The following is a 26,261-nucleotide window of genomic DNA, read 5'->3' as shown; positions in this document are numbered from 1 at the left end:
TGGTAATCTGTTTCTCTCTTTTTTTTTTTTTTTTGGAAAGCTTACCGCCACGCTTCAATTTCTATAATTCCCGTCGCTTCCTTTTAAGTCACCAAAGAATCGTGTTAAGTGGTCCGAGTGAGAACGCTTGTGTTGCCGTTTAAAGCGTCCGAGTATTTGGAGACGTACGGTTGAAATGAAAAGCAGATGTGCTGATGGATAGGTGCTTTTGAGGATAGGAAAAGTGTGTGTGTGGAGGGCGGGGGGGTCCACTTGTGATTCCCCATTCCCCCCCCCCCTCTTTTTTTGAGGAAAGGGGATGTCACGGGTTTGATGCAAACATCTGTACCTGAAGTGCAACAAGCTGCCAAAACCGCAAGACGAATGCCTCTGGAAATCCAACGCGACACCTCAAACGTTTCCACTTTTGCTCCACAAATCACAACATTCAGCACGTAAGCGGCTCATCATAACCGTCGGCGTCATAATTGATATCACAGATACTGCTCCGGCGCAAAATTCCATTCAAATGCTTCACAACATTCAGGATGTGAGCGGTACTCTGTTTTTTTATTTTTATTTTTTTTTGCAACTTCCTCCATCCATGCGAGAGTCCCACAAAAATGCCACTTTCTGTTTTTGTATTTCTTTGCAGTCTGCTTGTCTCTCATTCAGAGGCTACAAATGTGCGACAGCGCCAGAAGAGAGAGGGTCACTTGTCCGCTACAGATGTTGCGTATTAAGGTCCAAAGCCCTTCCCGGCTTTTTCTGAATTTCATAACTCGTGTCTGTATTTGTGTCTGCGGCAAAAAAAAAAAAAAAAGGCCCGGAACTTATTTGTTGGCTTTGTCATGGATGTATGATTGAAAAAGCTCGGGGGCACAAGTAAATGAAAAATAACAATGTAGGGCTTCTTTCAAGCAGGTGCCGAGTGAGGGGAACAGAGGCAAAAAACTCAATTAAATGATTACACGTGCACATAAAAGTTTTTTTTTTGTTCGTTTTTTTTTTTTTGCAGCAAGATTACTGGCAACAGCAGACATGAGAACTTCCATGGGGATAAAATTCAATTTGTTGTTTTTAGCCGCTCTCAAGCGGGCATCTTAACTTGCTCGATTTTTCTCATGGTCGCTTGACCGGAAAAAAAAAAATAAAAGATTGCAAATAATATGAAAGATCAAACTTCTTAAATCGTCCAGCAGCAAATAGAATAATTGTTCATCCTACAGCCAAAAACATGTAACAATACAGTGGTACCTTCCAAATGCGAGTCGTCAACCAGACATTTTTTTTGTTGTTGTTGTTTGTTTTGGTTTTTTTGCAGTGAACTCAACTCAACTGATAATAAGCAGCAGTTTAGAGGATAGTGAGCTGTCAAAATAAAAATAAATATAACAAATAGAAGTACGCAATGTGTATTTAAAACGCCCTCAAATCAATTTAGCTTCATGCTACCACCGAATGGGAAATGCCATAGCTGGACTAATAAACACAACAAAAGCGCCAAAAAAAATTAGACCTATGCTGAGCGAGTCTAAAGTCACCTTTACTTTGTCAATGCATAATCACCTTTACAGGTGAACTTCATTTGACTCTGCAATTACAATTTTAGTTATTGATACAATTGTCTTCATCACGCTGTTTGCATCTTGACAATATGAAATCCACCGACTGGTCGACAGTACCTTGCCATCAAATAGTAAGTGCCTGCTGAGCTTCAAGTGTCACAGTGAAACACACATTTACTCGCTATATTTATCAATTTTGCTACCCGCCCGAGTCATTCATTCATTCATTCATCTTCCGAACCGCTTGATCCTCACGAAGGGTCGCGGGGGGTGCTGGAGCCTATCCCAGCTGCCTTCGGGCAGTAGGCGGGGGACACCCTGAATCGGTTGCCAGCCAATCGCAGGGCACACAGAAACGAACAACCATTCGCACTCACACTCACACCTAGGGACAATTTAGAGTGTTCAATCAGCCTGCCACGCATGTGGCACACAGGGAGGCCGGAGCTGGAATCGAACCCGGTACCTCTGCACTGTGAAGCCGACGTGCTAACCACTGGACTACCGCCGCCTGAGTCACTACATTTAAAAAAAAAAACTACTTGCAAATTCAATTAGAGAAAGACAGAAAATTATTAACAGACTCCAGCCCATGTTGTTACTCACTAAGCCACGCCTCCAAAAGTTACATGTTTAAAAAAAATATTTATTTACCTACATTCTCAGTTGTTGTTGTTGTTGTTTTTTTAGGTGATACATTTAATTTTTTTTTTTTTTTGGGGGGGGTGTCTGGAATGAATTAATGGCATTTCAATTCAGTTCTATGGGGAGATCTATTTGAAATCTTAACTCTAAGCACCACATCAGTAACATAAACACTTGAAAACATTTTTGCAGCCGTATAGGGGCTTTACTGCACTCGCACAAAAAAAAAACAGCAATAAAAACAAGATGATTATTACCGTAATCACAAAAATCGAGATTATTTTACAATATGCACAGTCCGCACATCACATGAAAGGTCACCATTCGGACAATTACTATGAAATACAAGGATTTCGTCCAGAAACCATGACGTTGCCAAGATTAATCAGAAAAGCATCACAAAGCATTTTTGTCATCAGCCAAACCACATCCCATTAGTGGACAGAAAAGAGACTGAGTGGTGGCGGAATGCGAGGCGGTCAGAAACGGACACCTTTTATAGTTACTTTTGGTACATTTGTCAGCAAAAAGTGCCAGTGTTGGAAGAAAAGTGATTGGCTACTGTTAACTTGAACGATTACATGAATGTTTTGTGGGGGTTTTTGTGTCCCCCAAACGATTAAGATAAAAAAATTTTTAAAAATCTAATTTGGTCCAGCAGAATCTCCAATCAGCTTTTCCCAATTGACATGCCATTCATCCATTCCACCCGCCCTCTCAAAAAATGGAACCCGCTTTTTAATAAGGATAATAACACTATCACACCATACTATGCCCCCCCCCCCGACCCAGAAGAAAATAAATAAATAAAAAGAAATGCATAAATCCGCAGGTGCTCACAGTAATTGTAGTAATTCTTTGCAGAGGATAAAGAACATACGCCTATTGTTATTTGATAAGTGAGTTGACTTGCCACCATACTTATACTACTGATATTTGCTCGTGGAGCTATAGCTCATATCTTGAAACCGTTTGAGCATTTGCCATCGGGAAGTGTGTGGCAAATCCTGGTTTGTTGGACCGGTGCGTCACACAGCTCTAGAACCGGGCCAGAATTCAGCATGGGTGCTTCAAAGTCAGACCGTTGGCTTATGAGGTGATCCGTTGACAAACTGCAACCCCGTATAAGGTTTTGAGGCCCCACCTACACTATACTGGATTTTTCTTGATTTAATGGAACCATAAAATCATTGTGCAATTGTCAGGGTAGAAGCAGCTGCGAACAAGTGCCCCATTTACTGACTACATTGCCGCATTTTGACAACAGAGACTCTCCACACTTGGCTTTTTAACTACGGGGTAAGAAATAAAACTAATTCAATATGACTGTAAAAGATCTAAAAAATACCAATTTTATATACAGTTACACAGCTGGGTCTCGTCTTGTTTTATACAACAGAGTGTTATCTTCGATCACTTTCATTATTTTACTTTGGGAAAATTAGTTCTAAAAGGAATCGAGCTCAACCTTGGAGGTTCCACCGTAAAAGTCATCTCACATAGGGGATACGTCTTCTTGTTGGACGTGTATCGTTCTGTCTTGAGTTCATCCCTGCGTCGGGGGGCCCGTTCATTGCGGTTCTGAGAAGCTGTCAGTGCAAAACTCACAGCGCGCCTTCAGTTTTCTTCAGCCGTCACCCAATATTTACACGCAAAGCCCAAGTTGTGAGAGAATCCGATTGAACACAGATGTTGGGGAAATTCTTGTGAAATGACAGTGGCCAAAACACAACCGCAAAACATGAGAGTATGCTGGTACCGAAGACGCAAGGAGGATCACGGAGCATTAGCGCCCGCCGACGCTTGCAATTTGACAAGCGGACTTCTGTAAAACAAGTGACCGATTCGCAGCAATTACTGCATCCAGTCAACTCCCGTTTTTCGTGGGGGGGGATATGTTCCAGATCCGCATGCGATAGGTGGAAATCCACAATGTCGGGACCACAAGAGAAACACTTTCAAGTTTTACTGCTCCCTTGCAGTTTTGGTTTGAAATATGATCTTGTCCTATTTATCTCATCATTTACACCACCTGCGCCACAACTTAGACCTGCTCCTACTTTCTGTCACCAAGTTGTCACGTACGCCAGAGGCGTGTAAAAAGAAAGTTAGCCTCAGTTAGCCGGAACGCCCAGCATGGTCTGACAAATTCCCAAAGACGGTAAGCTAGTAAGCTAGCTAGTAAGCTAGCAGTTTTTACACGGAGCACACTAGCCCAAAACGTTAAACCAAACTCAAAATATTCTGTCGATTGAAAGTATGCTAGTTTAATGCTAACATATACAATGCAATGCCGTCCACAAGCTAGTAAAAATTAGCATTGAGACCTCATCTGAGTGAACGGTTAAAGAAATTAATTAATAAGTAAATAAAGTAATTCAATAACTGATGCATCGCTCGAGAAAAGACTTCGACGCAGTATGAACGCAGCGTTAGCTTAATTCTTCGCGGGGAAGCTTGTTGTTTAAAAGCGGGCCCAAAAACCAGATGTTTTGAGAGCCAAAAGGGGGACGGCTCCGATTTCACTTCCTACTTCTTTGTTATATCAGCAAAAAATAACCAGATCTTATCTTTGAAATGGATACCCCCAAAGCACGCGTAACAGCTTGAGCTTTTTATGTTTCCTTTTTCCGTTAAAATACTTGGTCATTGCTTGGAATATTAGCTCGTGGGGATCATGTGAGGTTAACTGCGCCTGAAAATGTTGCTGTTTGAGAATATGTACCAGAGGTGAATTCGGACGTCTTGCGACACTAACCCTGACCTATTTATTAGATTACGTAAACACTTGTCATTTGCACAATAACAGTGTTGTTTTAACCTGCTCAACTTTGGGGGATTTTACGGTAGTTTTGTGTTAACCTTGGCAGCTTTTGGTGTATTTATGGTGGTCTTAAGTTTTACCTGTGCAATTTGTGTGTTTGTGTTTTTATTTTATTTTTTTTTTACAGGAGGTTTATTTTCACCAATTCATTCATTCATTCATTCATTCATTCATCTTCCGAGCCGCTTGATCCTCACTAGGGTCGCGGGGGGTGCTGGAGCCTACCCCAGCTGTCTTCGGGCAGTAGGCGGGGGACACCCTGAATCGGTTGCCAGCCAATCGCAGGGCACACAGAAACGAACAACCATTCGCACTCACACTCACACCTAGGGACAATTTAGAGCGTCCAATCAGCCTGCCACGCATGTTTTTGGAATGTGGGAGGAAACCGGAGCACCCGGAGAAAACCCACGCAGGCCCGGGGAGAACATGCAAAAACTCCACACAGGGAGGCCGGAGCTGGAATCGAACCCGGTACCTCTGCACTGTGAAGCCGACGTGCTAACCACTGGACTACCGGGCCGCCCTATTTTCACCAATGTAATATTTAATAATTACGGCAGTTTTTTTATTTTTTACTTGCACAATTTGTGGGCATTATGGTAGATTTTGTCTTCAAGGGGGAATTTACGGTAGTGTTACTTACTTAGTCAAGTTTTGGAGACATTGTGGTCTTTTATTAAGAATTTTTTTCAATGCCATTATTTTTACCTGTCCACCAACAGGGGTTGGGGGGCATTTGTTTTAATGCTCTAGAGGGGATGATAGAGTTTGGTTTTCACTTCTGCAAATTTCGGGAAATTACGGTAATCCCTTTTGAACCGACATTTTTTTTTTACTATTTCTTGGAAACCGGTACCATATGAAGTTCACAAACCTCTTTCACCAATCATATCGGTAGTGCTGAGCACCCACCCCCACGCACTACCCCCCCACACCCCCCACATCCCTTTGTAACCTTCAGATGAGCCCGTTGTTAGCCACACTATTGGCCTGAGCAGGCATAGCAGGGCTCGCGAGCTCCCGCAGTTCCAATGACTAAGGCACAGCGGGACCCCGTTAAAAATCCCCAAATGGTACCAAGTGACACCTATGGAAACACATTCAGTCTTGTGCGGTAGGAGGTCAATATACAGCTATTCACACAGACAGGGCCACCATCCAAGAGATTTATGGGCAAATATATTCTCCGAGTGTAAGCATTTTAGCTATGCGGGCATTAAAAAACCCTCCTGTGTTTTGCCGTCTCTTATTTAATGGTTGTAATAAGATTCTCTTTGTTATGATTTCGCCGCTGGCTGTGCGAGGCGGCCCGGGGTTTTACGGCCGACGCAGGACACGGACGGGTTTTGTCATTGCGGCGAAAATGTTTCAAGATACCGCCGCGTCCAACCAAGGGCGGACCAGGGCGAACTCACTTGGGGTCATCACAACAGAACGCAGACAGCTCTGGATGCTTGGAACCCCTTGACGGCATAACCGCGCAAAATCCTGTCAAAGGGAAAGAACCATGGCAAGTGCAAAAGGGCAGACCCAGTGCTACATTTCAAAGACAGTAAATCTTAGGGGGATGGGGATAGAACCCAGATGCAAACCAACAGTCATTTCTGGCCCCCCGTCTCCTAAATATGCAGTGGTACCTTGATAAATATCAATCCAGGTTAAAAACTAGTAGCCCCCCGCCCCCCATATTCCTTAGTTTGAAGTCTTTGAGTCATTTTAAAAATCAATTTCACTCTACGGTCTTTTAGTCATTTCAGAAATCTGCATTTTATGTCCTTTTTTTGCTTTTAAATGTCTTTTAGGTTAAATGTTGTCAATGTACGTTCGTTCAATAGTTTGAATAAGCAACTTCTGTTCTCTTTGCGGGCAGCCCGGTAGTCCAGTGGTTAGCACGCGGCTTCACAGTGCAGAGGTACCGGGTTCGAATCCAGCTCCGGCCTCCCTGTGTGGAGTTTGCATGTTCTCCTGCGTGGGTTTTCTCCGGGTGCTCCGGTTTCCTCCCACATTCCAAAAATATGCATGGCAGGCTGATTGAACACTCAAAAAAAATTGTCCCTAGGTGTGAGTGTGAGCGTGGATGGTTGTTTGTCTATGTGTGCCCTGCGATTGGCTGGCAACCGATTCAGGGTGTCCCCCGCCTACTGCCCGGAGACGGCTGGGATGGGCTCCAGCACCCCCCGCGACCCTAGTGAGGATCAAGCGGTACGGAAGATGAATGAATGAATGTTCTCTTTGCTTTGCGAAGGCGAATGTCTTCAGTTGTTCTTTTTGTTAATGCTTTTTAGATGCTGAGTTTTTGGTTGTGTGAAGCACGTTGAATTGCCTTGTGTATGTTTGTTTGTTTGTTTGTTTTATTGAGCATGTATAGTACACGCAATAACAGGTTGACAAAGGTCAAACAAAATTATTAAAGGAAAATTAGAAATAGTTAAAAGAGAAAAAAAACCACACATCACAGTTATATGCTCAAAGGAGTAGGAAGAAGTAAATAACTTATCTAGTCCTACCCCTTATTATGTAACTGAATTGTTCATTTTTCAAAACAAAGAAATGAAAAACGACATTCATTCATTCATCTTCCGAGCCGCTTGATCCTCACTAGGGTCGCGGGGGGTGCTGGAGCCTATCCCAGCTGTCTTCGGGCAGTAGGCGGGGGACACCCTGAATCGGTTGCCAGCCAATCGCAGGGCACACAGAAACGAACAACCATTCGCACTCACACTCACACCTAGGGACAATTTAGAGTGTTCAATCAGCCTGCCATGCACGTTTTTGGAATGTGGGAGGAAATACCCGGAGAAAACCCACGCAGGCACGGGGGGAGAACATGCAAACTCCACACAGGGAGGCTGGAGCTGGAATCGAAACCGGAACCTCTGCACTGTGAAGCCGACGTGCTAACCACTGGACTACCGGGCCGCGAAAAACGACATATCATTAAATATTTTTACCCTTGTGTATACTATGCTATTCTATTTCTACACCTTTTGGTTTGTATATATATAGTTATTCTTTCTTCTTTTGTATTTCAATTTTCTGATATTCATTATAATTAGCATTCCTTGAATACAATTGTTAAGTTGATCAAAATCCAAAACAAGAACAAACAGTTATATTACTATATTTTATAAGTATATCAAATGTATCTATTTTAATTCAGATTCATGTAGTTATTTTGCACTAATCTTTTGAATTTGTTTTTGAACTCCTCCAACGATTTGCTCATTTTCAGATCCGTTTCAAGCTTATTCCATAGATTGACACCAATTACTGATACACACCTTTGCTTAATGTATGAAACGTAAACGTATGAAATGTGCTTTATAAATAAAGTTACCTTCTCTTGCCTTGCCTATAAAATGTATTGTTTGTTCACGTTTGTGAGTGTCTGGCCGGAACAGATTCCTTAGATTCACTTTTTTTTTTTTCTCCAATTGGAAATATTGCTTTGGCTTTCATTTGATCTCATTTTAGTCTGAAACGGATTTATCATGAAAGCTGAGGTCCCACAATCTGCACTTCTTTCTGGCATTTACTTTGGGGGGGGGGGGTGCTGTGAGATTTATTTATTTTTTTTCAAATGTAAAATATGCGCCTTGGCACAATGCTAGCTGGGGAAACACTGCTTTGGAGTACCGCTACGCTAATCTGCCAAACATCGTCAACGTCGTTGATGTCGTGTTGATGGAATTCTGGAGCGCACGCGTGGCGAGAACAAGCCTAATCAGATGATAACGAGCATAAAATGAAGAAATCCCCCTCACTCAATCTGAATTTTTCATGTGTGTGTGCGTGTGTGTGTGTTGTTTGGCTAAATGACGTGTCATGCCGTTCACATAACCTGGCATTCATTTGTGAGGCACCATCAACAAAATATTCATGGTAACCCTGACCTCCTTTCCAACATGGCGTTCCAAAACCATAAAAGGGTTCGCTCCTCATTTATTTATTTTTAGGGGTTGGGTGGGGGAGGGGGGGCGGGGTCCAACAGCTTTGAAATGCTAATGTTTGTTTCCTCGCATGTAGAAAAAAAAGCCTTCTTAAAAGCAATTTGATGTGAAATATGGATTCCGGCCATTTGACATCATCCCTAAAATAAACACGCGAGTTCTCAGTGTGCGCTGTTAAATAAGTGTACCTTGGCAGCTCGCGTGTACATACGCTAATGGCGGACCGCTTCACGGCTCGTAGCTCTCGAGGCTTCCAGACGACTGGCATTTTTACAGTGGCCAACGCTGGCAGTAATTCCTTGTCAAATGACAGGTCTGGCACGACAAAATTGGCGAATGCGGTCGACCGTGCATTTACGTTTAGAGCGCAAAAAAAAAGCTATCAAGGACGTGGCTTTATCAAGGCCTGTTGACTTTTGCTGGATTGTGGTTGGAAGAACATTAAATAGTTCATAAATTCTCAACGCCTTGAACGGATGCGCATCCTTGCAAAGAAAAATCAGACAATCCACTTTTCATTGCTGGAACAGGGATGTCCAAACTATGGCCCGCTATTTTTTTTAAGTACATATCAGTAGCTTGCGTGTGAAGTTTCTCTTTTTAGTTTAAAATGGATTACCTTAGGCGGCCCGGTAGTCCAGTTGGTTAGCACGTCTGCTTCACAGTGCAGAGGTACCGGGTTCGATTCCAGCTCCGGCCTCCCTGTGTGGAGTTTGCATGTTCTCCCCGGGCCTGCATGGGTTTTCTCCGGGTGCTCCGGTTTCCTCCCACATTCCAAAAACATGCGTGGCGGGCTGATTGAACACTCTAAATTGTCCCTAGGTGTGAGTGTGAGTGCGAATGGTTGTTCGTTTCTGTGTGCCCTGCGATTGGCAGGCAACCGGTTCAGGGTGTCCCCCGCCTACTGCCCGAAGACAGCTGGGATAGGCTCCAGCACCCCCCGCGATCCTAGTGAGGATCAAGCGGTACGGAAGATGAATGAATGAATGAATGAATGAATGAATGGATTACCTTAAACAAAATCCTGCGTCGCATTCTAGCCAAAGGTACAATCTGGGTTGGTCGAAGCGCCTTTTGGCGTTGTAAATGATCGTCGTGGAAACTGAAAGCTCGTTGCCATGACAACTGTTGTTTTCTTCCAAATGCAACACTTGAACTACCAAATATGTAAAAATCACAAAAGAGAAATGCTTGACGGATCGCTTTTAGCGTGCATCCTTCTATTTTTATGTAGCGGCCCTTTGCGGGAAAAGTTTGGACCCCCACCTTCCTTGGAACAACAACTGATTGATTGGAAAAGTGTAGAATATTTATGGTTCCTATCAGATCATCGTCGAACCTTTGCAAATAATAATTCGAGCACAAATGCTGGCTCCTGGGATCAGATACGAGCGGCGAGATAAGGAACGTGGCACGTATTGAGCATGCACGTCATTCAAAGCGAACATTATTCATCCGTTTTTTTCAAGTCACTGCTGAGAGTATTTGAGCCGTGTTGAAAACACATACTTGGCTCCACATCTGTCTGATGCTAAACACTTGGGGCCCTTTTGGATATTTCTCCAAGATGACAAGAAGTGATGTTTTATTCAGCGTGTCAGGTGGGCCAAGTGATCTTGTCCAAACTTTTTGGACTTTGAGCTTCATGTGGAGTACGCGCGCAGCCAGGATTTGGGGGTGTTGATACAAAAGTCCAGAAAATGTGCCTAGGCCATGACGGTGCTGAGGAAATTCAGATATATTGATACCGCGAGGGGGACGTGAGGGAGCTTTGGATTGCTTTATTTATTTGAAATGGGTGATTGCCAGTGGTGGGAAGTAAACAAGTACAAATACTTTGTTAGTCTACTGTAATTTAGTACACGAGGTTTTGGATTTTTTTTTTTTAATTTATTGTATTTCGGTATTAGGACACGCCAATTGCGTTGAAAAGTCGTCCGGGAGTTGCGGTCCTTTGACTGCGTGTTGCCGAGAAGCGACGTCATCGAGCGGCAGCCCCACCCCCCAAAAAAAATTACGTCGCTTCATGGCGACGAGCTTACGCGTTTGCTTTGCTTTTGTCACTTAACTCATTTCCAACCGCGATGCTGTATGAACTTTTGTTGGGGGTTCAAGGAGGAAAATAATATCTACAGTCAAGCCCGAAAATATTCATACCCCAAGGGTGATGTTTCGCAGCAACTAGCTTGAGGACAACGTCATGAAAGGGGTGCGGCACCCTCATGGGGAGAGGCGGAGTTTTAGTGAACCGGGGGTCTTACTTCCGGGTTAGTAAAGTAGCCAGTCGTATTTCAAAAGAGACTAGTTTGCCATTGTGCCAAAGATAATACAATACATAATCACATAAAAATACTTGTAGTTAGCTGTGGAACATACTAAAACAAAAAACAAAACAAAAAAACCCCACGAAAACTAATCCCGAAACTCACCATGAAAACGAATTAAAACAAATTCAATATAAGTGTAAGCTTATGTTAAATTATTAATTATTTTCATTTCATATTGGAGCATTATATTCTTTTGTGTTACAGTTACCTAGGTTATATTCCGTTTAATAATTGCTTTAAAAAGTTTATGTTGATATTGTCTGATTGGCTGAAGTAAACCAGGAAGTGTTTGAGTTACCGGAAGGAGGTGTGTTCTCGTTCGTTCAGGATTTGCGGGGCAGACGCTGAAAAATAAAAGCTGCGTTCAAAGGATTCCTTCTCTCCTTTTGCCCATTCTTAAAGTAGAGCTACCACTAAAAACCCTTCAACTTACATAAGAAACAAACCTCAAAACGAAATAAAACTAACCAATAAAATTCCCAAACATTTATAACCCCTGGACCAGAAGCACAATACGACCAAAACGGTTAATTGCCTGGATTCATATCTTTATGTGTGGAGTCTGACACAGATTTAAAAAAAGAAAAAAAAATCTTGTACGAGTTCAAGAATCCTCATCTGCGTGCCAGGCTTCAGCACTTCACATATCATCTCAGCAACCAATTGTGAAAAGCCCATAACACAGTATGTCGGTCTGTCCCCGAGCGGAACGACAAACCACGCTGTCAAACTCGATGTAGCATCGCAAAAGGCAGCGGTCTGTGTAATGCTGTGCAACAAGCAGCAGGTACTTGTTAGTTAATCAGACTTTAAATTAAGCCAGGGGACATACGGGGGTTGCGTTCGGGAGCAGAAGTGGGGGGCTGGGGTGCTGTTTTGACTAAACCATCTCAGCGAGGGCCCTGTCATGGAGTCTCGTAGCATTTGCAAAAGATTAGCCCGCTAGTCCTGATGTAGCGAGCGCAGGTCAGGTAGAGTGCAGGGCTCGGACGGCGGGCGGGTTTCGCCCTATCGCTCCCATCTGCCGCTCATCTCGCAACAGAACGCCCGCTCGTGCGGGTACATGAGACATGGCCGGATAATCAGATTAAAAAGGTTTCAAAGTTCACTTAGTCAAGCTTTTGCTTCATAAAGCAGCGTGAACCCGCCTGACGAGAGACTATTCTGGTCTCATCAAGAGCAATAAGTTGCCAAGTTTTGCTTTGTTGTGTACAAGGAACGTTCTGTTTTATGTGGTCTCCAGTGCCTGTATCTACGCTAAATAAAGGAACAACAATAGTCCACATGGTCGGAACCTAGCACTCTAATGAAAACCAACTGTGAGGGAACAATAAAATCATTTGTCATGGGAGAAGGGTGCAGATAAATTCTGAGAAGCTTTTTTTTTTCCCACTTGGCCCAGGCACGAGTGCGCTGGGCCAAGCGCTCAGCACCTGGTTGTCACGGCTTTGACGCGCCCTAATTTATTTTAACCTTCAAAGCAATTAGATCGGACTCCAAACCAGCTGAAAGGGCCTGATTGTGCTTTTCATGCGAGTTAATCAATAACGTCCGGCGAGGAGTGAAATGACACAAGATGACTAAAAGAACGCCATCTTGAACGCCTCTAAATGGACAACAGATTCTGCAACACACTTCCTGCCATTTATTGTTTGTGAAAACAATGCTGTTTTTATGTGACGAGACAACAATTTTGCTGCATTCATTTAAAACGAAAGAAGTTGTTGGAGATGGGTTTGGATTTTGTAGTACAATGATTCCTCCCTCAATTGAAAGGTTTACGTTCCAGATCACAGTAAGGGCAAGAACGTGTTGAAATAGTCGGGCATGTGTTGATAGCGAACAGGAGCTTTCTGTCGGCGTAAAAAGCAGGATTAGAGCAGTTCAATCATTTTGATCCAAAACTAAGCTGTGCTGACATAGTTCCTGTTTTGTTCTTCTTCTTTGAAATTTATGTCTCAAACTAAATAAGTGGCAGCCCGGTAGTCCAGTGGTTAGCACGTTGGCTTCACAGTGCAGAGGTACCGGGTTCGATTCCAGCTCCGGCCTCCCTGTGTGGAGTTTGCATGTTCTCCCCGGGCCTGCGTGGGTTTTCTCCGGGTGCTCCGGTTTCCTCCCACATTCCAAAAATATGCATGGCAGGCTGATTGAACACTCTAAATTGTCCCTAGGTGTGAGTGTGAGTGCGAATGGTTGTTCGTTTCTGTGTGCCCTGCGATTGGCTGGCAACCGATTCAGGGTGTCCCCCGCCTACTGCCCGGAGACAGCTGGGATAGGCTCCAGCACCCCCCGCGACCCTAGTGAGGATCAACCGGTTAGGAAGATGAATGAACTAAATAAGTCTCCCACCAAGGCGGCCCGGTAGCCCAGTGGTTAGCACGTCGGCTTCACAGTGCAGAGGTACCGGGTTCGATTCCAGCTCCGGCCTCCCTGTGTGGAGTTTGCATGTTCTCCCCGGGCCTGCGTGGGTTTTCTCCGGGTGCTCCGGTTTCCTCCCACATTCCAAAAACATGCGTGGCAGGCTGATTGAACACTCTAAATTGTCCCTAGGTGTGAGTGTGAGTGCGCATGGTTGTTCGTTTCTGTGTGCCCTGCGATTGGCTGGCAACCGATTCAGGGTGTCCCCCGCCTACTGCCCGAAGACGGCTGGGATAGGCTCCAGCACCCCCCGCGACCCTAGTGAGGATCAAGCGGCTCGGAAGATGAATGAATGAATGAAGTCTCCCACCATCTAGTGGTTGACGGTGGAATTACACCTGTTGAAAATAAATGAGGAAAATAGCAAGACCATGAAGCTGGAGCCCGCTAGGAGACAAACCCCTCTCCATAAAATTTCTGCATATTCAAGGTTTGCCAATTTGCAAATTTGCGGGTTTCACTTTATGGGGTTGAATGACTAAAATGTGGACTATAATGTGATAAAAACCGAGTTGAACTCGCTGAATAAATTACACCATTGTTATTTTTTTATGTCGACTGCAGCAGCCCCCAACATTTTTTTTTCACTATTACTGGTTTCACATAGACATATTTCAACGGATCAATGGAACAATGGTAGTTTTGAGTAGTCGAGTTTGAATAAACACTGACTTTTGAAATTGTCGAATAATTAGCAAGTATTTGGGATTTCAAATATCAATCAAACCGCTCGGTTCTCCCACAGCCATCTTATTTTCATTGCAAAGTGCTTGGACGGAACTTAATCAATGACAAACAGCAGTGCGTGGGTGTGAGTGTGCTTGCAGCTGACAATTAAAAAAAAAAAAAAAGACTAAAGTACTGCGTGTCCCGTTTGGGACAGGCGAGTGATCATGTGACGTACAAGTGTTGCAAAAAAAAAAAAAGGTCATCGCCACGCTAGGAAGTCAAAACTGCAAAGTATTAACTCCATAATTTGACTTCACTGTTGAACTTTTGGGTCCATTGTCTTGATCTTTTGCATAAACGCTCACAGCTCATTAAGTGGCTTGAAAATGACACGCACACACTTTTTCAATCCTTTTGGGGTCGTTCGTCTCCTACATCACGTTTGCGTTAGGTGCCGCATTTGGAAGCTGACTTGTCGGTTTTGAGGGGAATGTAAAGCATGCATACGAAAACTGCCGCTCCATATTATCACGTGGAGTTCCCCAATATGTTTTAAAAAATACTGAGGAAAAAAAATCTGTGAAAAGGCGAATTTATTTTTGTTTGCTTTGCATTACCAAAACGGGTTTCAAAAAAGAAACGGGGGTGACCTTTTTTTTTTTTAATCTTCGCCGCCGTACGCTACGACGAGAGGACAGCAGATGTCTCCGGTGTTGCCAATGGAAACCCTGGAGCAACAAACTCACCCGCGGGTTGTGTTTCTCCACATCCAGCAGGTGAAACAAAGCAGAGAGCTCGAGAAGTCAGCGTCATCTTTGATTCCTTCAACTTTCCACTTGGCATGCGCGCAGCTGATGAGATGATATATAGCTTTGAGAATTCGGAACACTGTGCTGTATGGAGTTTCTTTCGCTCAATCAAGTACGGTCTCGAGATACGAGTGAGGGGGGGTGGGGGGTGGGGGTCAAGCTGCTTATTGCCACCGCTAGCACAAGTTTACTGTCAAACTAAACATAGATCAAAGACGATCACACCTCTTGTATTTCAAACAACCATAAAACTCGGCCTTCGTCCGTTTAGCTTAATGCTAACATACGATGCAAAACACCCTAAACGGGCTAACCAATAGCAACACTTTCAGCAGGGGGAGATTTGGAAACATACGGTGGAGCAACACGGGTAGACAGGCAATAAAAATACTCACAGGCTAATATACGTTCTACAAAAAAGAAAGACTAATATTAGTGCCGCTTGCTGTACTGCCATATACTGCCCCTAGGTGGCCACGGTGCACACACCAGTAGGAGCAGCACAATGTCCAATGAACTGAAGCAAAATCAGCTTAAAAAGAGTTTAGATTCTTGATATTCTATTAAATGTTGTCATCATGGGATGTTTTTTGTACTCGAGTACACTACGGCAGAGTGCTACAAGTCGAAGTAGAGAATTTGGAGGTGCCCCAGTCAGGTTAATACTTGATTCCTGTGTGTCTACGTTACCAGGAGCTGGACGGGTGGCCAGGCCCAAAACTACGGACCTTAATAAAGTTCGGAGGATCCCTGGGAGCTCTGCGAGCTGCGTTGCTTGAGGTTATTTTCACAGACGACAATATTTGAAAAGCAAGGAGTGAGTTTCAGTGAGCGAGGAGATAATGTGATGATAAGAAGATCTAATTTCCCACGATGCGATGTTGTTTTTTATTGTGTGGGAACATTTGTTCTCCACGAGAACGTGTTGTTTTGTTGAATTTGCCAGTTTTCCAATTTATGACAATACTTGTCACGGGGAGTGGGAACTTGGGATGGATGGAACAATAAAACATTTCCATTTTAAGACGTCCACTTAATTCGGGCCAAAAACAGAACTATATTTAAAGTTCCTTCAAATTGCTTCATCTTCCCGATACAATTCTCAACCTCCCCTTTCAACATTTATGGAATGATTCAAACTAGTCCAACATCAAACTGTTCAACTGGTTCAATTTTTTTCGCATCTGGCAAAGAACGGCTCCGATTTTTACAAGCGGTGCCGTGACCCGCATCTTCCTATGTGTGAGTCCACAGTCGTCACAAGCTATTTCAAAATTAAAATACATTTACATATTTTTTTACAGAATCATCACCTCCTAACACATTTCTGGACAATTCAAACCATTCCAGCTTCAAAACGTTATGCTTATTCGAGACATTCCAATCCTTCACAAATGTTGACAGTAAGCTTCTCAAACTCGGAACAATGTTACCTATTTGCGTCTTTCTGTCATTCCAACTTCAAATCTTCCATTGTGGAGCTCAACAATTCACTTATTTCAGCCTCAGATCTGCGGCATTCACACACTCATTCATTCATTCATTCATCTTCCTAACCGCTTGATCCTCACGAGGGTCGCGGGGGGTGCTGGAGCCTATCCCAGCTGTCTTCGGGCAGTAGGCGGGGGACACCCCGAATCGGTTGCCAGCCAATCGCAGGGCACACAGAAACGAACAACCATTCACGCTCACACTCACACCTAGGGACAATTTAGAGGGTCCAATCAGCCTGCCATGCATGTTTTTGGAATGTGGGAGGAAACCGGAGCACCCGGAGAAAACCCACGCAGGCCCGGGGAGAACATGCAAACTCCACACAGGGAGGCCGGAGCTGGAATCGAACCCGGTACCTCTGCACTGTGAAACCGACGTGCTAACCACTGGACTACCGGGCCGCCTTCACCGGGCATTCACACACGATTTCTACAAAAGTGCCCGGCTGCACACATAAAGTCAGTTCTCCGCAACACTGGCTTTCCATGAACAACCTCTAATAAACTATATAAACTGTACTCATGGACTTTATAATGTTTTTGACTGTATTTCTGTGGCAGCGGCAGCCAATGGCATTGTGCCCCCCCCCCCCCGTCCCCCCCGCCGGGCTCGACCGGTAGCATCCTGGTAGAGAGAAAGCGTGAACAAGAGTCAGGAATTAAAACGTGGAGATTTCTGGTCGAATGAAGACATGAAAGTGCCTCGGGGCTCAGGTCGCGTTTGCCTGTTTGTTTGTGACCACTCACTTCAAACCCGAGTTGGAATTAATGAAAAACATGAGTGGGGCTTTATAAAAAGCGACGTCAAATAGAATTACATCACATTCGAGTAGTGAGATTCAAAAAATGTTGCAATTTTTAATGGGGACCAGCAGACAAAGGACGAGCCAAATTTGGTGAGGCAACGAGCACTTTTTTGTGCACCCTGAATCGGTTGCCAGCCAATCGCAGGGCACACATAGACGAACAACCATCCACGCTCACACTCACACCTAGGGACAATTTAGAGTGTTCAATCAGCCTGTCACGCATGTTTTTGGAATGTGGGAGGAAACCGGAGCACCCGGAGAAAACCCACGCAGGCCCGGGGAGAACATGCAAACGCCACACAGGGAGGCCGGAGCTGGAATCGAACCCGGTATCTCTGCACTGTGAAGCCGACGTGCTAACCACTGGGCTACCGGGCCGCCCAAACCGGAGCACCCGGGGAAAACCCACGCAGGCCCGGGGAGAACATGCAAACTCCACACAGGGAGGCCGGGGCTGGAATCGAACCCGGTACCTCTGCACTGTGAAGCCGACATGCTAACCACTGGACTACCGGGCCGCCATGAAAGGAGTAAACGGACAAAATATTTCTACAACCCCCGCCCCCCCTTACCGAGAGCCGCATGAAAACGCCGTCGCAAGTGCCGCACTCGGATTCTTCCTTGATGAAACACGACCAACGGCGGAGCCAAGAAAAGCAAGTGGCACTGGCCAGATGGAAATCCAAAAGCCAGTCGAGCGGCTGCCGTCTGAAAAATGCGTGAGTCATGCGGCCACTATAGACATGCAGTCAGTGCGGGGGTGGGAGGTTTAGTGGTTTGTGGGTAGAGAGGGGGGCAATAACCGAGTACTGGCACAAATACTTTTCAACTACATTTTTGTATTGTTTAATTGTGCTGTCGATAAACATCCAAATTTGGCCCCTAGTCGTACAGCGGTGACACATCATCAATGACCAGTCATTGATCAGTATAAACAAATCAAAGCAACCCAACATGAGCAGAGAGAGAACAACGGGCACAACAACAGTCGAATCAACAATAGTAACATTCCCTACATCAGCAACAACAACAATAACAGCGGCGACTGCATTTCAGGACATTTTTCCGGTGCCCGTTTTGCGCCAAAATTGGGATTGTTGGTGTTTTCAAACTCCGCAGACAACAATGTGACGTTGTATCTGGACTTAAGTGCAGCATGTGAGTACTTTTGCCGCCTCCACATGCGGTGCACTGAGTCACGCGCAGTGTCCGAATGTTAAAAAAAAAAAAGTCTCGATTTGGGTTAAACACATCTGTGCAATTCACGGGCCCTGGCAGCTTGATCCTCTCATCAGTGAAAAGTGGAGTGCACCAAGCTTGAGTAAGCACTTTCTTTTCGGCCTGGTGTGGACTAAAAATAAATCTTTTTACGACGCACATTCAAGCCAACTGTGCAGCTTTTTCCTTGATTAGACTTGAAGCCTCCAGCATTTTTTTTTTAATCCAGAAATATTTCAACACTTATTCAAAACCCGATTGGGTCTTTTTCCTCTGATTGACTGGCTGAGAATGACAAAGTGTTTAGTTAACCGTACCGCACTGGTGAGATAAGCATTTGTGATGATTGGTAGTTGGTTAAGCATGACTGCCGAACAGTTTGTTTCTTTGTTAATTTTATTTTAAAAAGTAATAGTAATCCAGTAAAAACATTCTGTGAGAGATCAAGAGCAATGAATCACACAAAAATATTCTTTAGCATAATAGTAAATAAATGTTTTTTTTCCAAAACTAACAAACTGATCGTCTCGCAATATAGATCAATAACCTGCCCAAAGATGTACATTATAAAATCACCCTAAAGTCATCACTGAATCAAAGGATGACAACAGACGGCCTTTAAAGAACTTTTAAAGAAGAAAGTTGTTTAAGAACGAAGAAATTTAAAGAACTAGGCTGTGCTGAAATACTTCCTGTTTTGTTCTTCTCTCCTGTAACACATGAAATTAAATAGGTGAGCCACATAGTGGTCAAGAGTAGAATTACACCCAATAGGAATGAGAGGTAGACCAAAATATGGTTACCAATTTTCCCCCAAAAAAGGTTCTGGATCAAAAAGCTGGAACCTGTGATGGAAGGGGGCTTTAATGTCGAAGACAAAAGAAGAATTTACCCTCACATAAGTACAAAACGTTTGCTCGGGTTATGTTTGAGTAATTTAGCAAAACAACAAGGCTAGCCTGCTAGCTAACATGAGTGCTACTGCATAGCGCAATCTCCATTTTGCCATAAAAACAGCGGCTAATCCGAGCAACAGAAACGTTAATTCATTGGCCAGTCCCTCAATGATAATTTAAACTCTCTGATTTATTCTTATTAATTTTTTTAATCAACTCACAATTATCGGCAAAGAAACGGGCTAGCAATTTCTCTAAATCGGAAGAGCCATCGCTACGTAGAGGTTAAGATTAAGATACCGGTATCCTTTATTTGTCCCACACTGGGGAAATTTAAAATTGAATTGCAGATTCCCTTTCCTCAATTTAAACTCTCTGATTTATTCTTATTAATTTTTTTAATCAACTCACAAATATCGGCAAAGAAACGGGCTAGCAATTTCTCTAAATCGGAAGAGCCATCGCTACGTAGAGGTTAAGATTAAGATATCCTTTATTTGTCCCACACTGGGGAAATTTACAATTGAATTTCAGATTCCCTTTCCTCAACTTATTGACATCAAAATTCATGGACGGTGAGAAAACAACGGCGGCTAATATCATCACTCAGGCCATTGACCGTTTCCCGAAACGGTCTTGTCGAATGACATCGTTTTTGTTTACAGTGGTGCAATCTGAGGAATTTGCCACCCGGAAGTACGCGTGACATCATGCTGAAAAAAGGTCTTTTGGGTATTACGTATCGAAATGGATGGGAATGTGCTCAAGTATGGGTGTCTCATCTGTAGATGAGATCGTGGATCGGGGGGGTGAGTCAAGCGTTTGGGTCAGCGGTCTTTCCTCTCTCTTGCCATCTGCTCCGACTCAAGGATCCTTCTCGAGACTTTCCATGACCTGGCATCTCCTCCTCATCTGCCTCACCAGACGTGATCTTTTTACAGGAATGCCGCTGAGGAATCATCAGCGCTTCTCGGCCTTTATGAATCAGCGGAACATACTGCAAACATTTGCACTCTTAACACGCTTTTCCCAGGCAGTGGCAGCAGTGTTTGAAGCGTAAATCATTGCTGAGCTCATTCTTAACTTGAAGAATGAGACGGTGGTTGGCAATTGGACTAAAGCGAGGCCTTCCCTGCTGGCAAACATACACAACGCACTATTAGAAGCGCTCATTTATTTTCTTTACAACCTAAATTATAATCCGGTAGCTCCTTGAGCTACCAGTGAGCCAACTTCCAATTTTTTTTTTTGCTTTGACGTGCTAGCAATTTGACACGCCATGAATTTTTTTTTTGGGGGGGGGGGGGGGCAAAGGGACTCCGAGCCCGTTTTTGCCAATTCTACTTAGAAGAACGGATTAATGGCGTTTCCATTTCTTTGATTGGGAGAAGAGGACTTGAGAATGGAATGTTGTGAGTTAAGAGATTGGTCGCAGAATGAAATCAACTCATGTGTCAAGGCACCAGCCAATCATGAAAACCTGCACGCTGCCATATGGCCTGTATTCACCGCAAACTTAAAGACATGCAAGGAGAAGGATAATATGTCGTGTGCAATAGTGGATGGGAAACAGGAAGCGTAAACTGTCGGTAGATGGGGGGGGGAAAGCCAACAACGATCCAATCCAAAAAAAGATCCATTCGTCATCCTCTCATAAGTTGAGTCAATAGACACACCGAGCAGAATGTAGCCGAGAGAAAAAGTCGAGCCAATGGCTGTTTTCCACAAAAACTCGAGCAAGGTATCAAATGATGCGAGAATGCACGCTTCACTCAAAACCAGATATTCTTTTTTTCAGGGGGTGGAGGGGTCAATTATCACTACTTTTTTTTTTTTTTGGTCTATGAATAACTGCTATTTATAGCTCAATGTTGGGGAAAGCAATATTGGGCAATTCCACGGGAAAAAGACACAAATGGACGTCCATATACTGAAACTAGCTGGTTCATCAGCTAGTTCCTGTGGAAGGCTGGTAAGGTGGGCCTTCGGCCCACAAAAGTGTTGTTGCTTGGTTCAACTTTTTGTTCATCTTCATTGCTTATCGCGAAAATAAAGAGATGTTTAGCTCTACTAAATAACTAACAATTTTATTGCAATGCTTGTGGGTAGACAACATTTTTTCGCTAAGATGCCCGCGCGATCGTAGTGAGCCACTGCCTGAGCGGCGCAGTGGCAGCGCAGTGGCGGCGCAGTGGCGGCGCAGTGGCGGCGCGCAGCGGCGCGGTGAAGTAGGTACGTTTTGAAAAGGGACAGACGGAAGGACAGACCGCGTGCGGGACGACGCGCAATATATATATAGATTTCTTTAACCGTTCACTCAGATGAGGTCTCAATGCTAATTATTACTAGCTTGTGGACGGCATTGCATTGTATATGTTAGCATTAAACTAGCATACTTTCAATCGACAGAATAATTTGAGTTTGGTTTAACGTTTTGGGCTGGTGTGCTCCGTGTAAAAACTGCTAGCTTACTAGCTAGCTTACTAGCTTACCGTCTTTGGGAATTTGTCAGACCATGCTGGGCGTTCCGGCTAACTGAGGCTAACTTTCTTTTTACACGCCTCTGGCGCATGTGACGACTTGGTGACAGAAAGTAGGAGCAGGTCTAAGTTGTGGCGCAGGTGGTGTAAATGATGAGATAAATAGGACAAGATCATATTTCAAACCAAAACTGCAAGGGAGCGGTAAAACTTGAAAGTGTTTCTCTTGTGGTCCCGACATTGTGGATTTCCACCTATCGCATGCGGATCTGGAACATATCCCCCCCATGAAAAACGGGAGTTGACTGTTGACTATATATATATATAGATTCCACATGCGTCAACAGATTAATGTAAAAAGAAAATCAACAGCGAAGCATTAACAATTTTTTTTGTTTTGGGGGGGGGGGCATTCAAGCATGTAAAACTCTGAATAAGGAACTGGGGGCATTGATGTATATTCCCAATCGGAAACTAAACGGCAATTGTGGACCTTTGGCACTGTCGCATATTCCCTACCAGTCTCACGATTGAGTTTGGAGTGAAGTGAGTAAGTTCCCACGGAAAGGCCCGGCTACCGTACCGCATATCTGGTATGGCGTACGGGTCACCATCGCCGTTTGAGAGTTGAGTGGTCTTCCGTTGGACATGAATGATGGTAAAGCCGATCCCGCTGCTCATCAGTCTATTGTGCCATGCCTCATTTCACATTGATCATATTACATTTTTCCCTTCAGGGGAGACAGAGGTGGAATTCTAAACCGCAGCCCGGCAGCCGTTTGTTTTTCGAGTCATACAGACAGGAAACGCTGAACAAACTTGGGTTGTCATCGTTATCCCGATGGAAGTGAGGCAGTGGGATTTTAAAGGCTTTACCGTTATGTGGAGACATAAATCAAAAGGTCAAGGAATTCCGACTTTCTGCTCGCTTTATGCCGAGGTCATCACTTATTAGGACGGTAGAAGTAAATGAAGTACAAATATTTGGTGATAAAGATTTTTATGGGTATCTGTCGTAAAATATTGGGAAGATTACTCAGGACATGTAATTGGTGATTGTTACCCTGTAACGATTTCAATTACTTTCTCAATATATAACTAATTACGTGGGATTATATTTTGATGACATTTTTTTTTATACACACATTTTTTTCACGTCAAAAAAATATCCGACCGCGTACGCCACAAAAACAAACCGACATGCACATGTCTTGCTCAGTGTGAATCCGCGAGGCATAATTGATCTCCGGTTCAAAAGCGGCGGCGGTGGTGGTGGCGGCCGCCGGGACAATGGAACGATTCATTCCAGGAGCTGGATACTCGGAACAGAGCGCCCGGGGCACGCCGTGGCTCTCGTAATAAACGCGAAGACACGTCGGGAGGACATATGGTTTGTGTTTGGCGAGAAGAAACAACAATCAAATACGTTGATCCTCCCCTTCTTGCTGCAAGGATGACTGCTAATATAAAAGTCTGTTCTGTCTAATCATGATTTAGGACTGGGTAATTACCTCCGCTTTCTCAGGATGGAGCAGCATGCACAGAATCCTCGTTTTCCACAAGGCTAGCCTGACCCCCCCCCACCCCCCCAAAAAAATATATATCCACTTCATCTGCGAAACGTATTCATTTTAACTGTAGCTACAGAAACTAGTTGAGAGAAAATTCATTCATTCATTCTGTCATTCAAGTGCTCAGCCACAAAGATCTCTTAAATTCACCAAATAAATAACCAAAGTTACACGAAGCTTCACGAAAGCTTCATTTGTGGCTCATTCAACCTTAACAAAAGCACATTCAAGCACTTGACCTGCACGCTGGCTAACGGTTAGCCATTTAACAGATAGCCGCTAACCGCAGCCAACAACAGCTCTCATTCGCCGACACCCACGTCACTCCCCAGGCCCGGCTTTCGACTTTTTAGGCGACACGCATTTAAAAGTCACAGATACTACAATGTCAAATGTGAAAACGGACAAAATTAACACCTACAGCTTACGTGCAATTTCTTATCGGTTTCTGGTATGTGCAACATGTGCGGCCCAAAAAGGAAATGGCTTTCTATTGGCATCACGACATGTCAAGTGTGTGTGTGTGTGTGTGTGTGTTTGGGGGTTTCTCACTAAGGGACAGGTTACACAAGGTTATTTTGATTTTTTTTTTTTTTTTAAATACAAATGCTATTTTGGAAAGCACTGATTTGATTCACGCTAACGTCTCTGTGTGTGCGGCACGGGACACTTGCAATAATAACCAGAGGTGATGATTATTATTAAGGTTGTAGTACACCTGCACTGCACCCCGCAAAGAGCTTTTTTATTAGCATTAACAATAAATTAAGAGCAGGAAGACATGGCCTTAGAGTTAAAAAAATAAAATAAAAAATCTGATTTCTAATGTTAAGTATTTTCCACTTTATAAAAAAAAATACAAATGTTCCGTGAGAGCGGATCCAAAGAATGTTTGCACTAATTGAAAGGTCAGATTGACAATTTGTTTTACAGGATTATGTAAAGTGTAGATTTAAAGGAAACTGCCTACTGAGTTGCATAACTTCCACAGTAATGACATAATGTATGTCAGCTCACGGTACAATGTAGAATTGTTGTTTTAGCACAATTTAATGTGAAAATGTTGACAGTAAAAATGCCTTTAAGCTGCACAACTAGGTCAAGCCAGTAATTTATTGTGAATTTACAGTCAAAGATTTAAGAGTGACAAGTTGATCGCTTTTTGGGGTATTTTAATCATTTTCTACAAATAAATGCCCTAAATGACAGCACGTCTATTTGGCATTTCGCAGTTACTGTAAGTTGTAGTGAGTATATCATAAATGAAAAATGTTCAATGTACCTGTTAATTGCCAAATTGTAGAAACTATTTCCAGAGCCGTATAATTAAAAATGTATATTTGCACCTAATAATAATTAAATGATGTGAAGGAAAATTGTAAATAGTACTGTGATTTATCCATTTGTGTTCATATTGTATTTAATTGAAAGATGTTTGTTGTTTTTTTTTCTCTGTCTCCTTTCTTCTTTCTACATACATTCTTGCTGCTGGAGGCTGTAAATTTCCCCAGTGTGGGACGAATAAAGGATATCTTATCTTATCTTATCTTATCTACCTTGGGTCAAAATTATTCAACATGACAATAAATGACAATTTCCGGGTGGGCTGGCGGTGGTGGTAAATGTTCAGCGCATTTGTCTCCTTGATTGCCTTCTAACAATGTGAAAATTATTACCCTTTGCCTTTTTTTCGTTTTTTTTTTTCAAGGGGTTGTCAAAGCAGCTGAATATGGCGATAAAATCTCTACAATGGCAACATGGACTGTGCTTAATTTAGTAAACTTGTTCCTTTCCGTTCACAGCCATGTTGTTAGTGGAAGTCAGTCGACTTTGAGTAACAGAATCGACTATTTTTAAATCAATCCGACTTAATCGGTAAAGTAAAATGTTCGGTTTTAATAAACCAACATTTGCATAGTTTGTACATTTTTGTACCTTACATTTTTACTTAAGCACAGCAGTTGGGCAATAATTTTATCAGTTTTTTTTTTTTTACATGTAGTCCTATGTGTGCTTGTACTTAAGAACAGATTACTTTCCGTCTCAATTTCCTACCTTGCATCGGAGGGAACGTGAAGCAGGAGCGTGGAGCTTTAGCGGCCACATGCGTTTTTACGCCCGGCGTGGCGGGGGAGTCACCCGGGAGCTTAGCGCTGGAGTTTTCCTGCTGCTGCTGGTGGTGGTGGTGGTGGTGGTAAACGTGACCTCCTCCGAAGCCGGTGGCTACGCCACGCCGCGCCCACGTGTCCGCTCGGCCGACGCCGTGCACGGCCGTGAAGTCGCCGAACGTCGGCTGACAGTGGCTCACCATCCCGGAGTGCGCTGGTGCGGAGTTCTGCATCGGAAACGTTTCCAAGACGGGCGCTACCTGCGAGGTGCAAAAGCGGTTACTTTCGGGTGAGCTTTTTTGGCGCGGTGGGGTGTATTGATCGGCGCCACATCCTCGGCGTTGAAGGAGGTGGGGGACTTTTTACGCGCGTACGTGCATTGGCCGCTAAATTGCGAGGATGTGCGAGGCTGATCGATAGCATCCTCTGTGCTGCGTGAAGAGATCAGCATCATTCCTTTCTCTTTCGCTCCCCCTCCTCTCTCTCTCTCTCTC

At 43.8% G+C, this 26,261-nt stretch overlaps 1 protein-coding gene across 1 annotated transcript in view; it reads right to left on the bottom strand.

The window, feature by feature from the left end:
* The window catches only part of LOC127605904 (zinc finger protein GLIS1), an 84,839-nt gene extending 58,578 nt beyond the window's left edge, over positions 1-26,261 (bottom strand). Inside the window, exon 1 of the mRNA XM_052073775.1 lies at positions 25,715-26,261. Within this exon, the coding sequence (XP_051929735.1) occupies positions 25,715-26,000 (286 nt within the window). The 5' untranslated portion in view covers positions 26,001-26,261. The remainder of the gene's footprint in view (positions 1-25,714) is intronic.

Source organism: Hippocampus zosterae, chromosome 8 (genome assembly GCF_025434085.1).
Source record: "Hippocampus zosterae strain Florida chromosome 8, ASM2543408v3, whole genome shotgun sequence".
In the NCBI taxonomy this organism is placed as follows: domain Eukaryota; kingdom Metazoa; phylum Chordata; class Actinopteri; order Syngnathiformes; family Syngnathidae; genus Hippocampus; species Hippocampus zosterae.
Note: the sequence above shows the minus strand (reverse complement) of the source record. Positions and strands in the feature narration are given on the sequence as shown.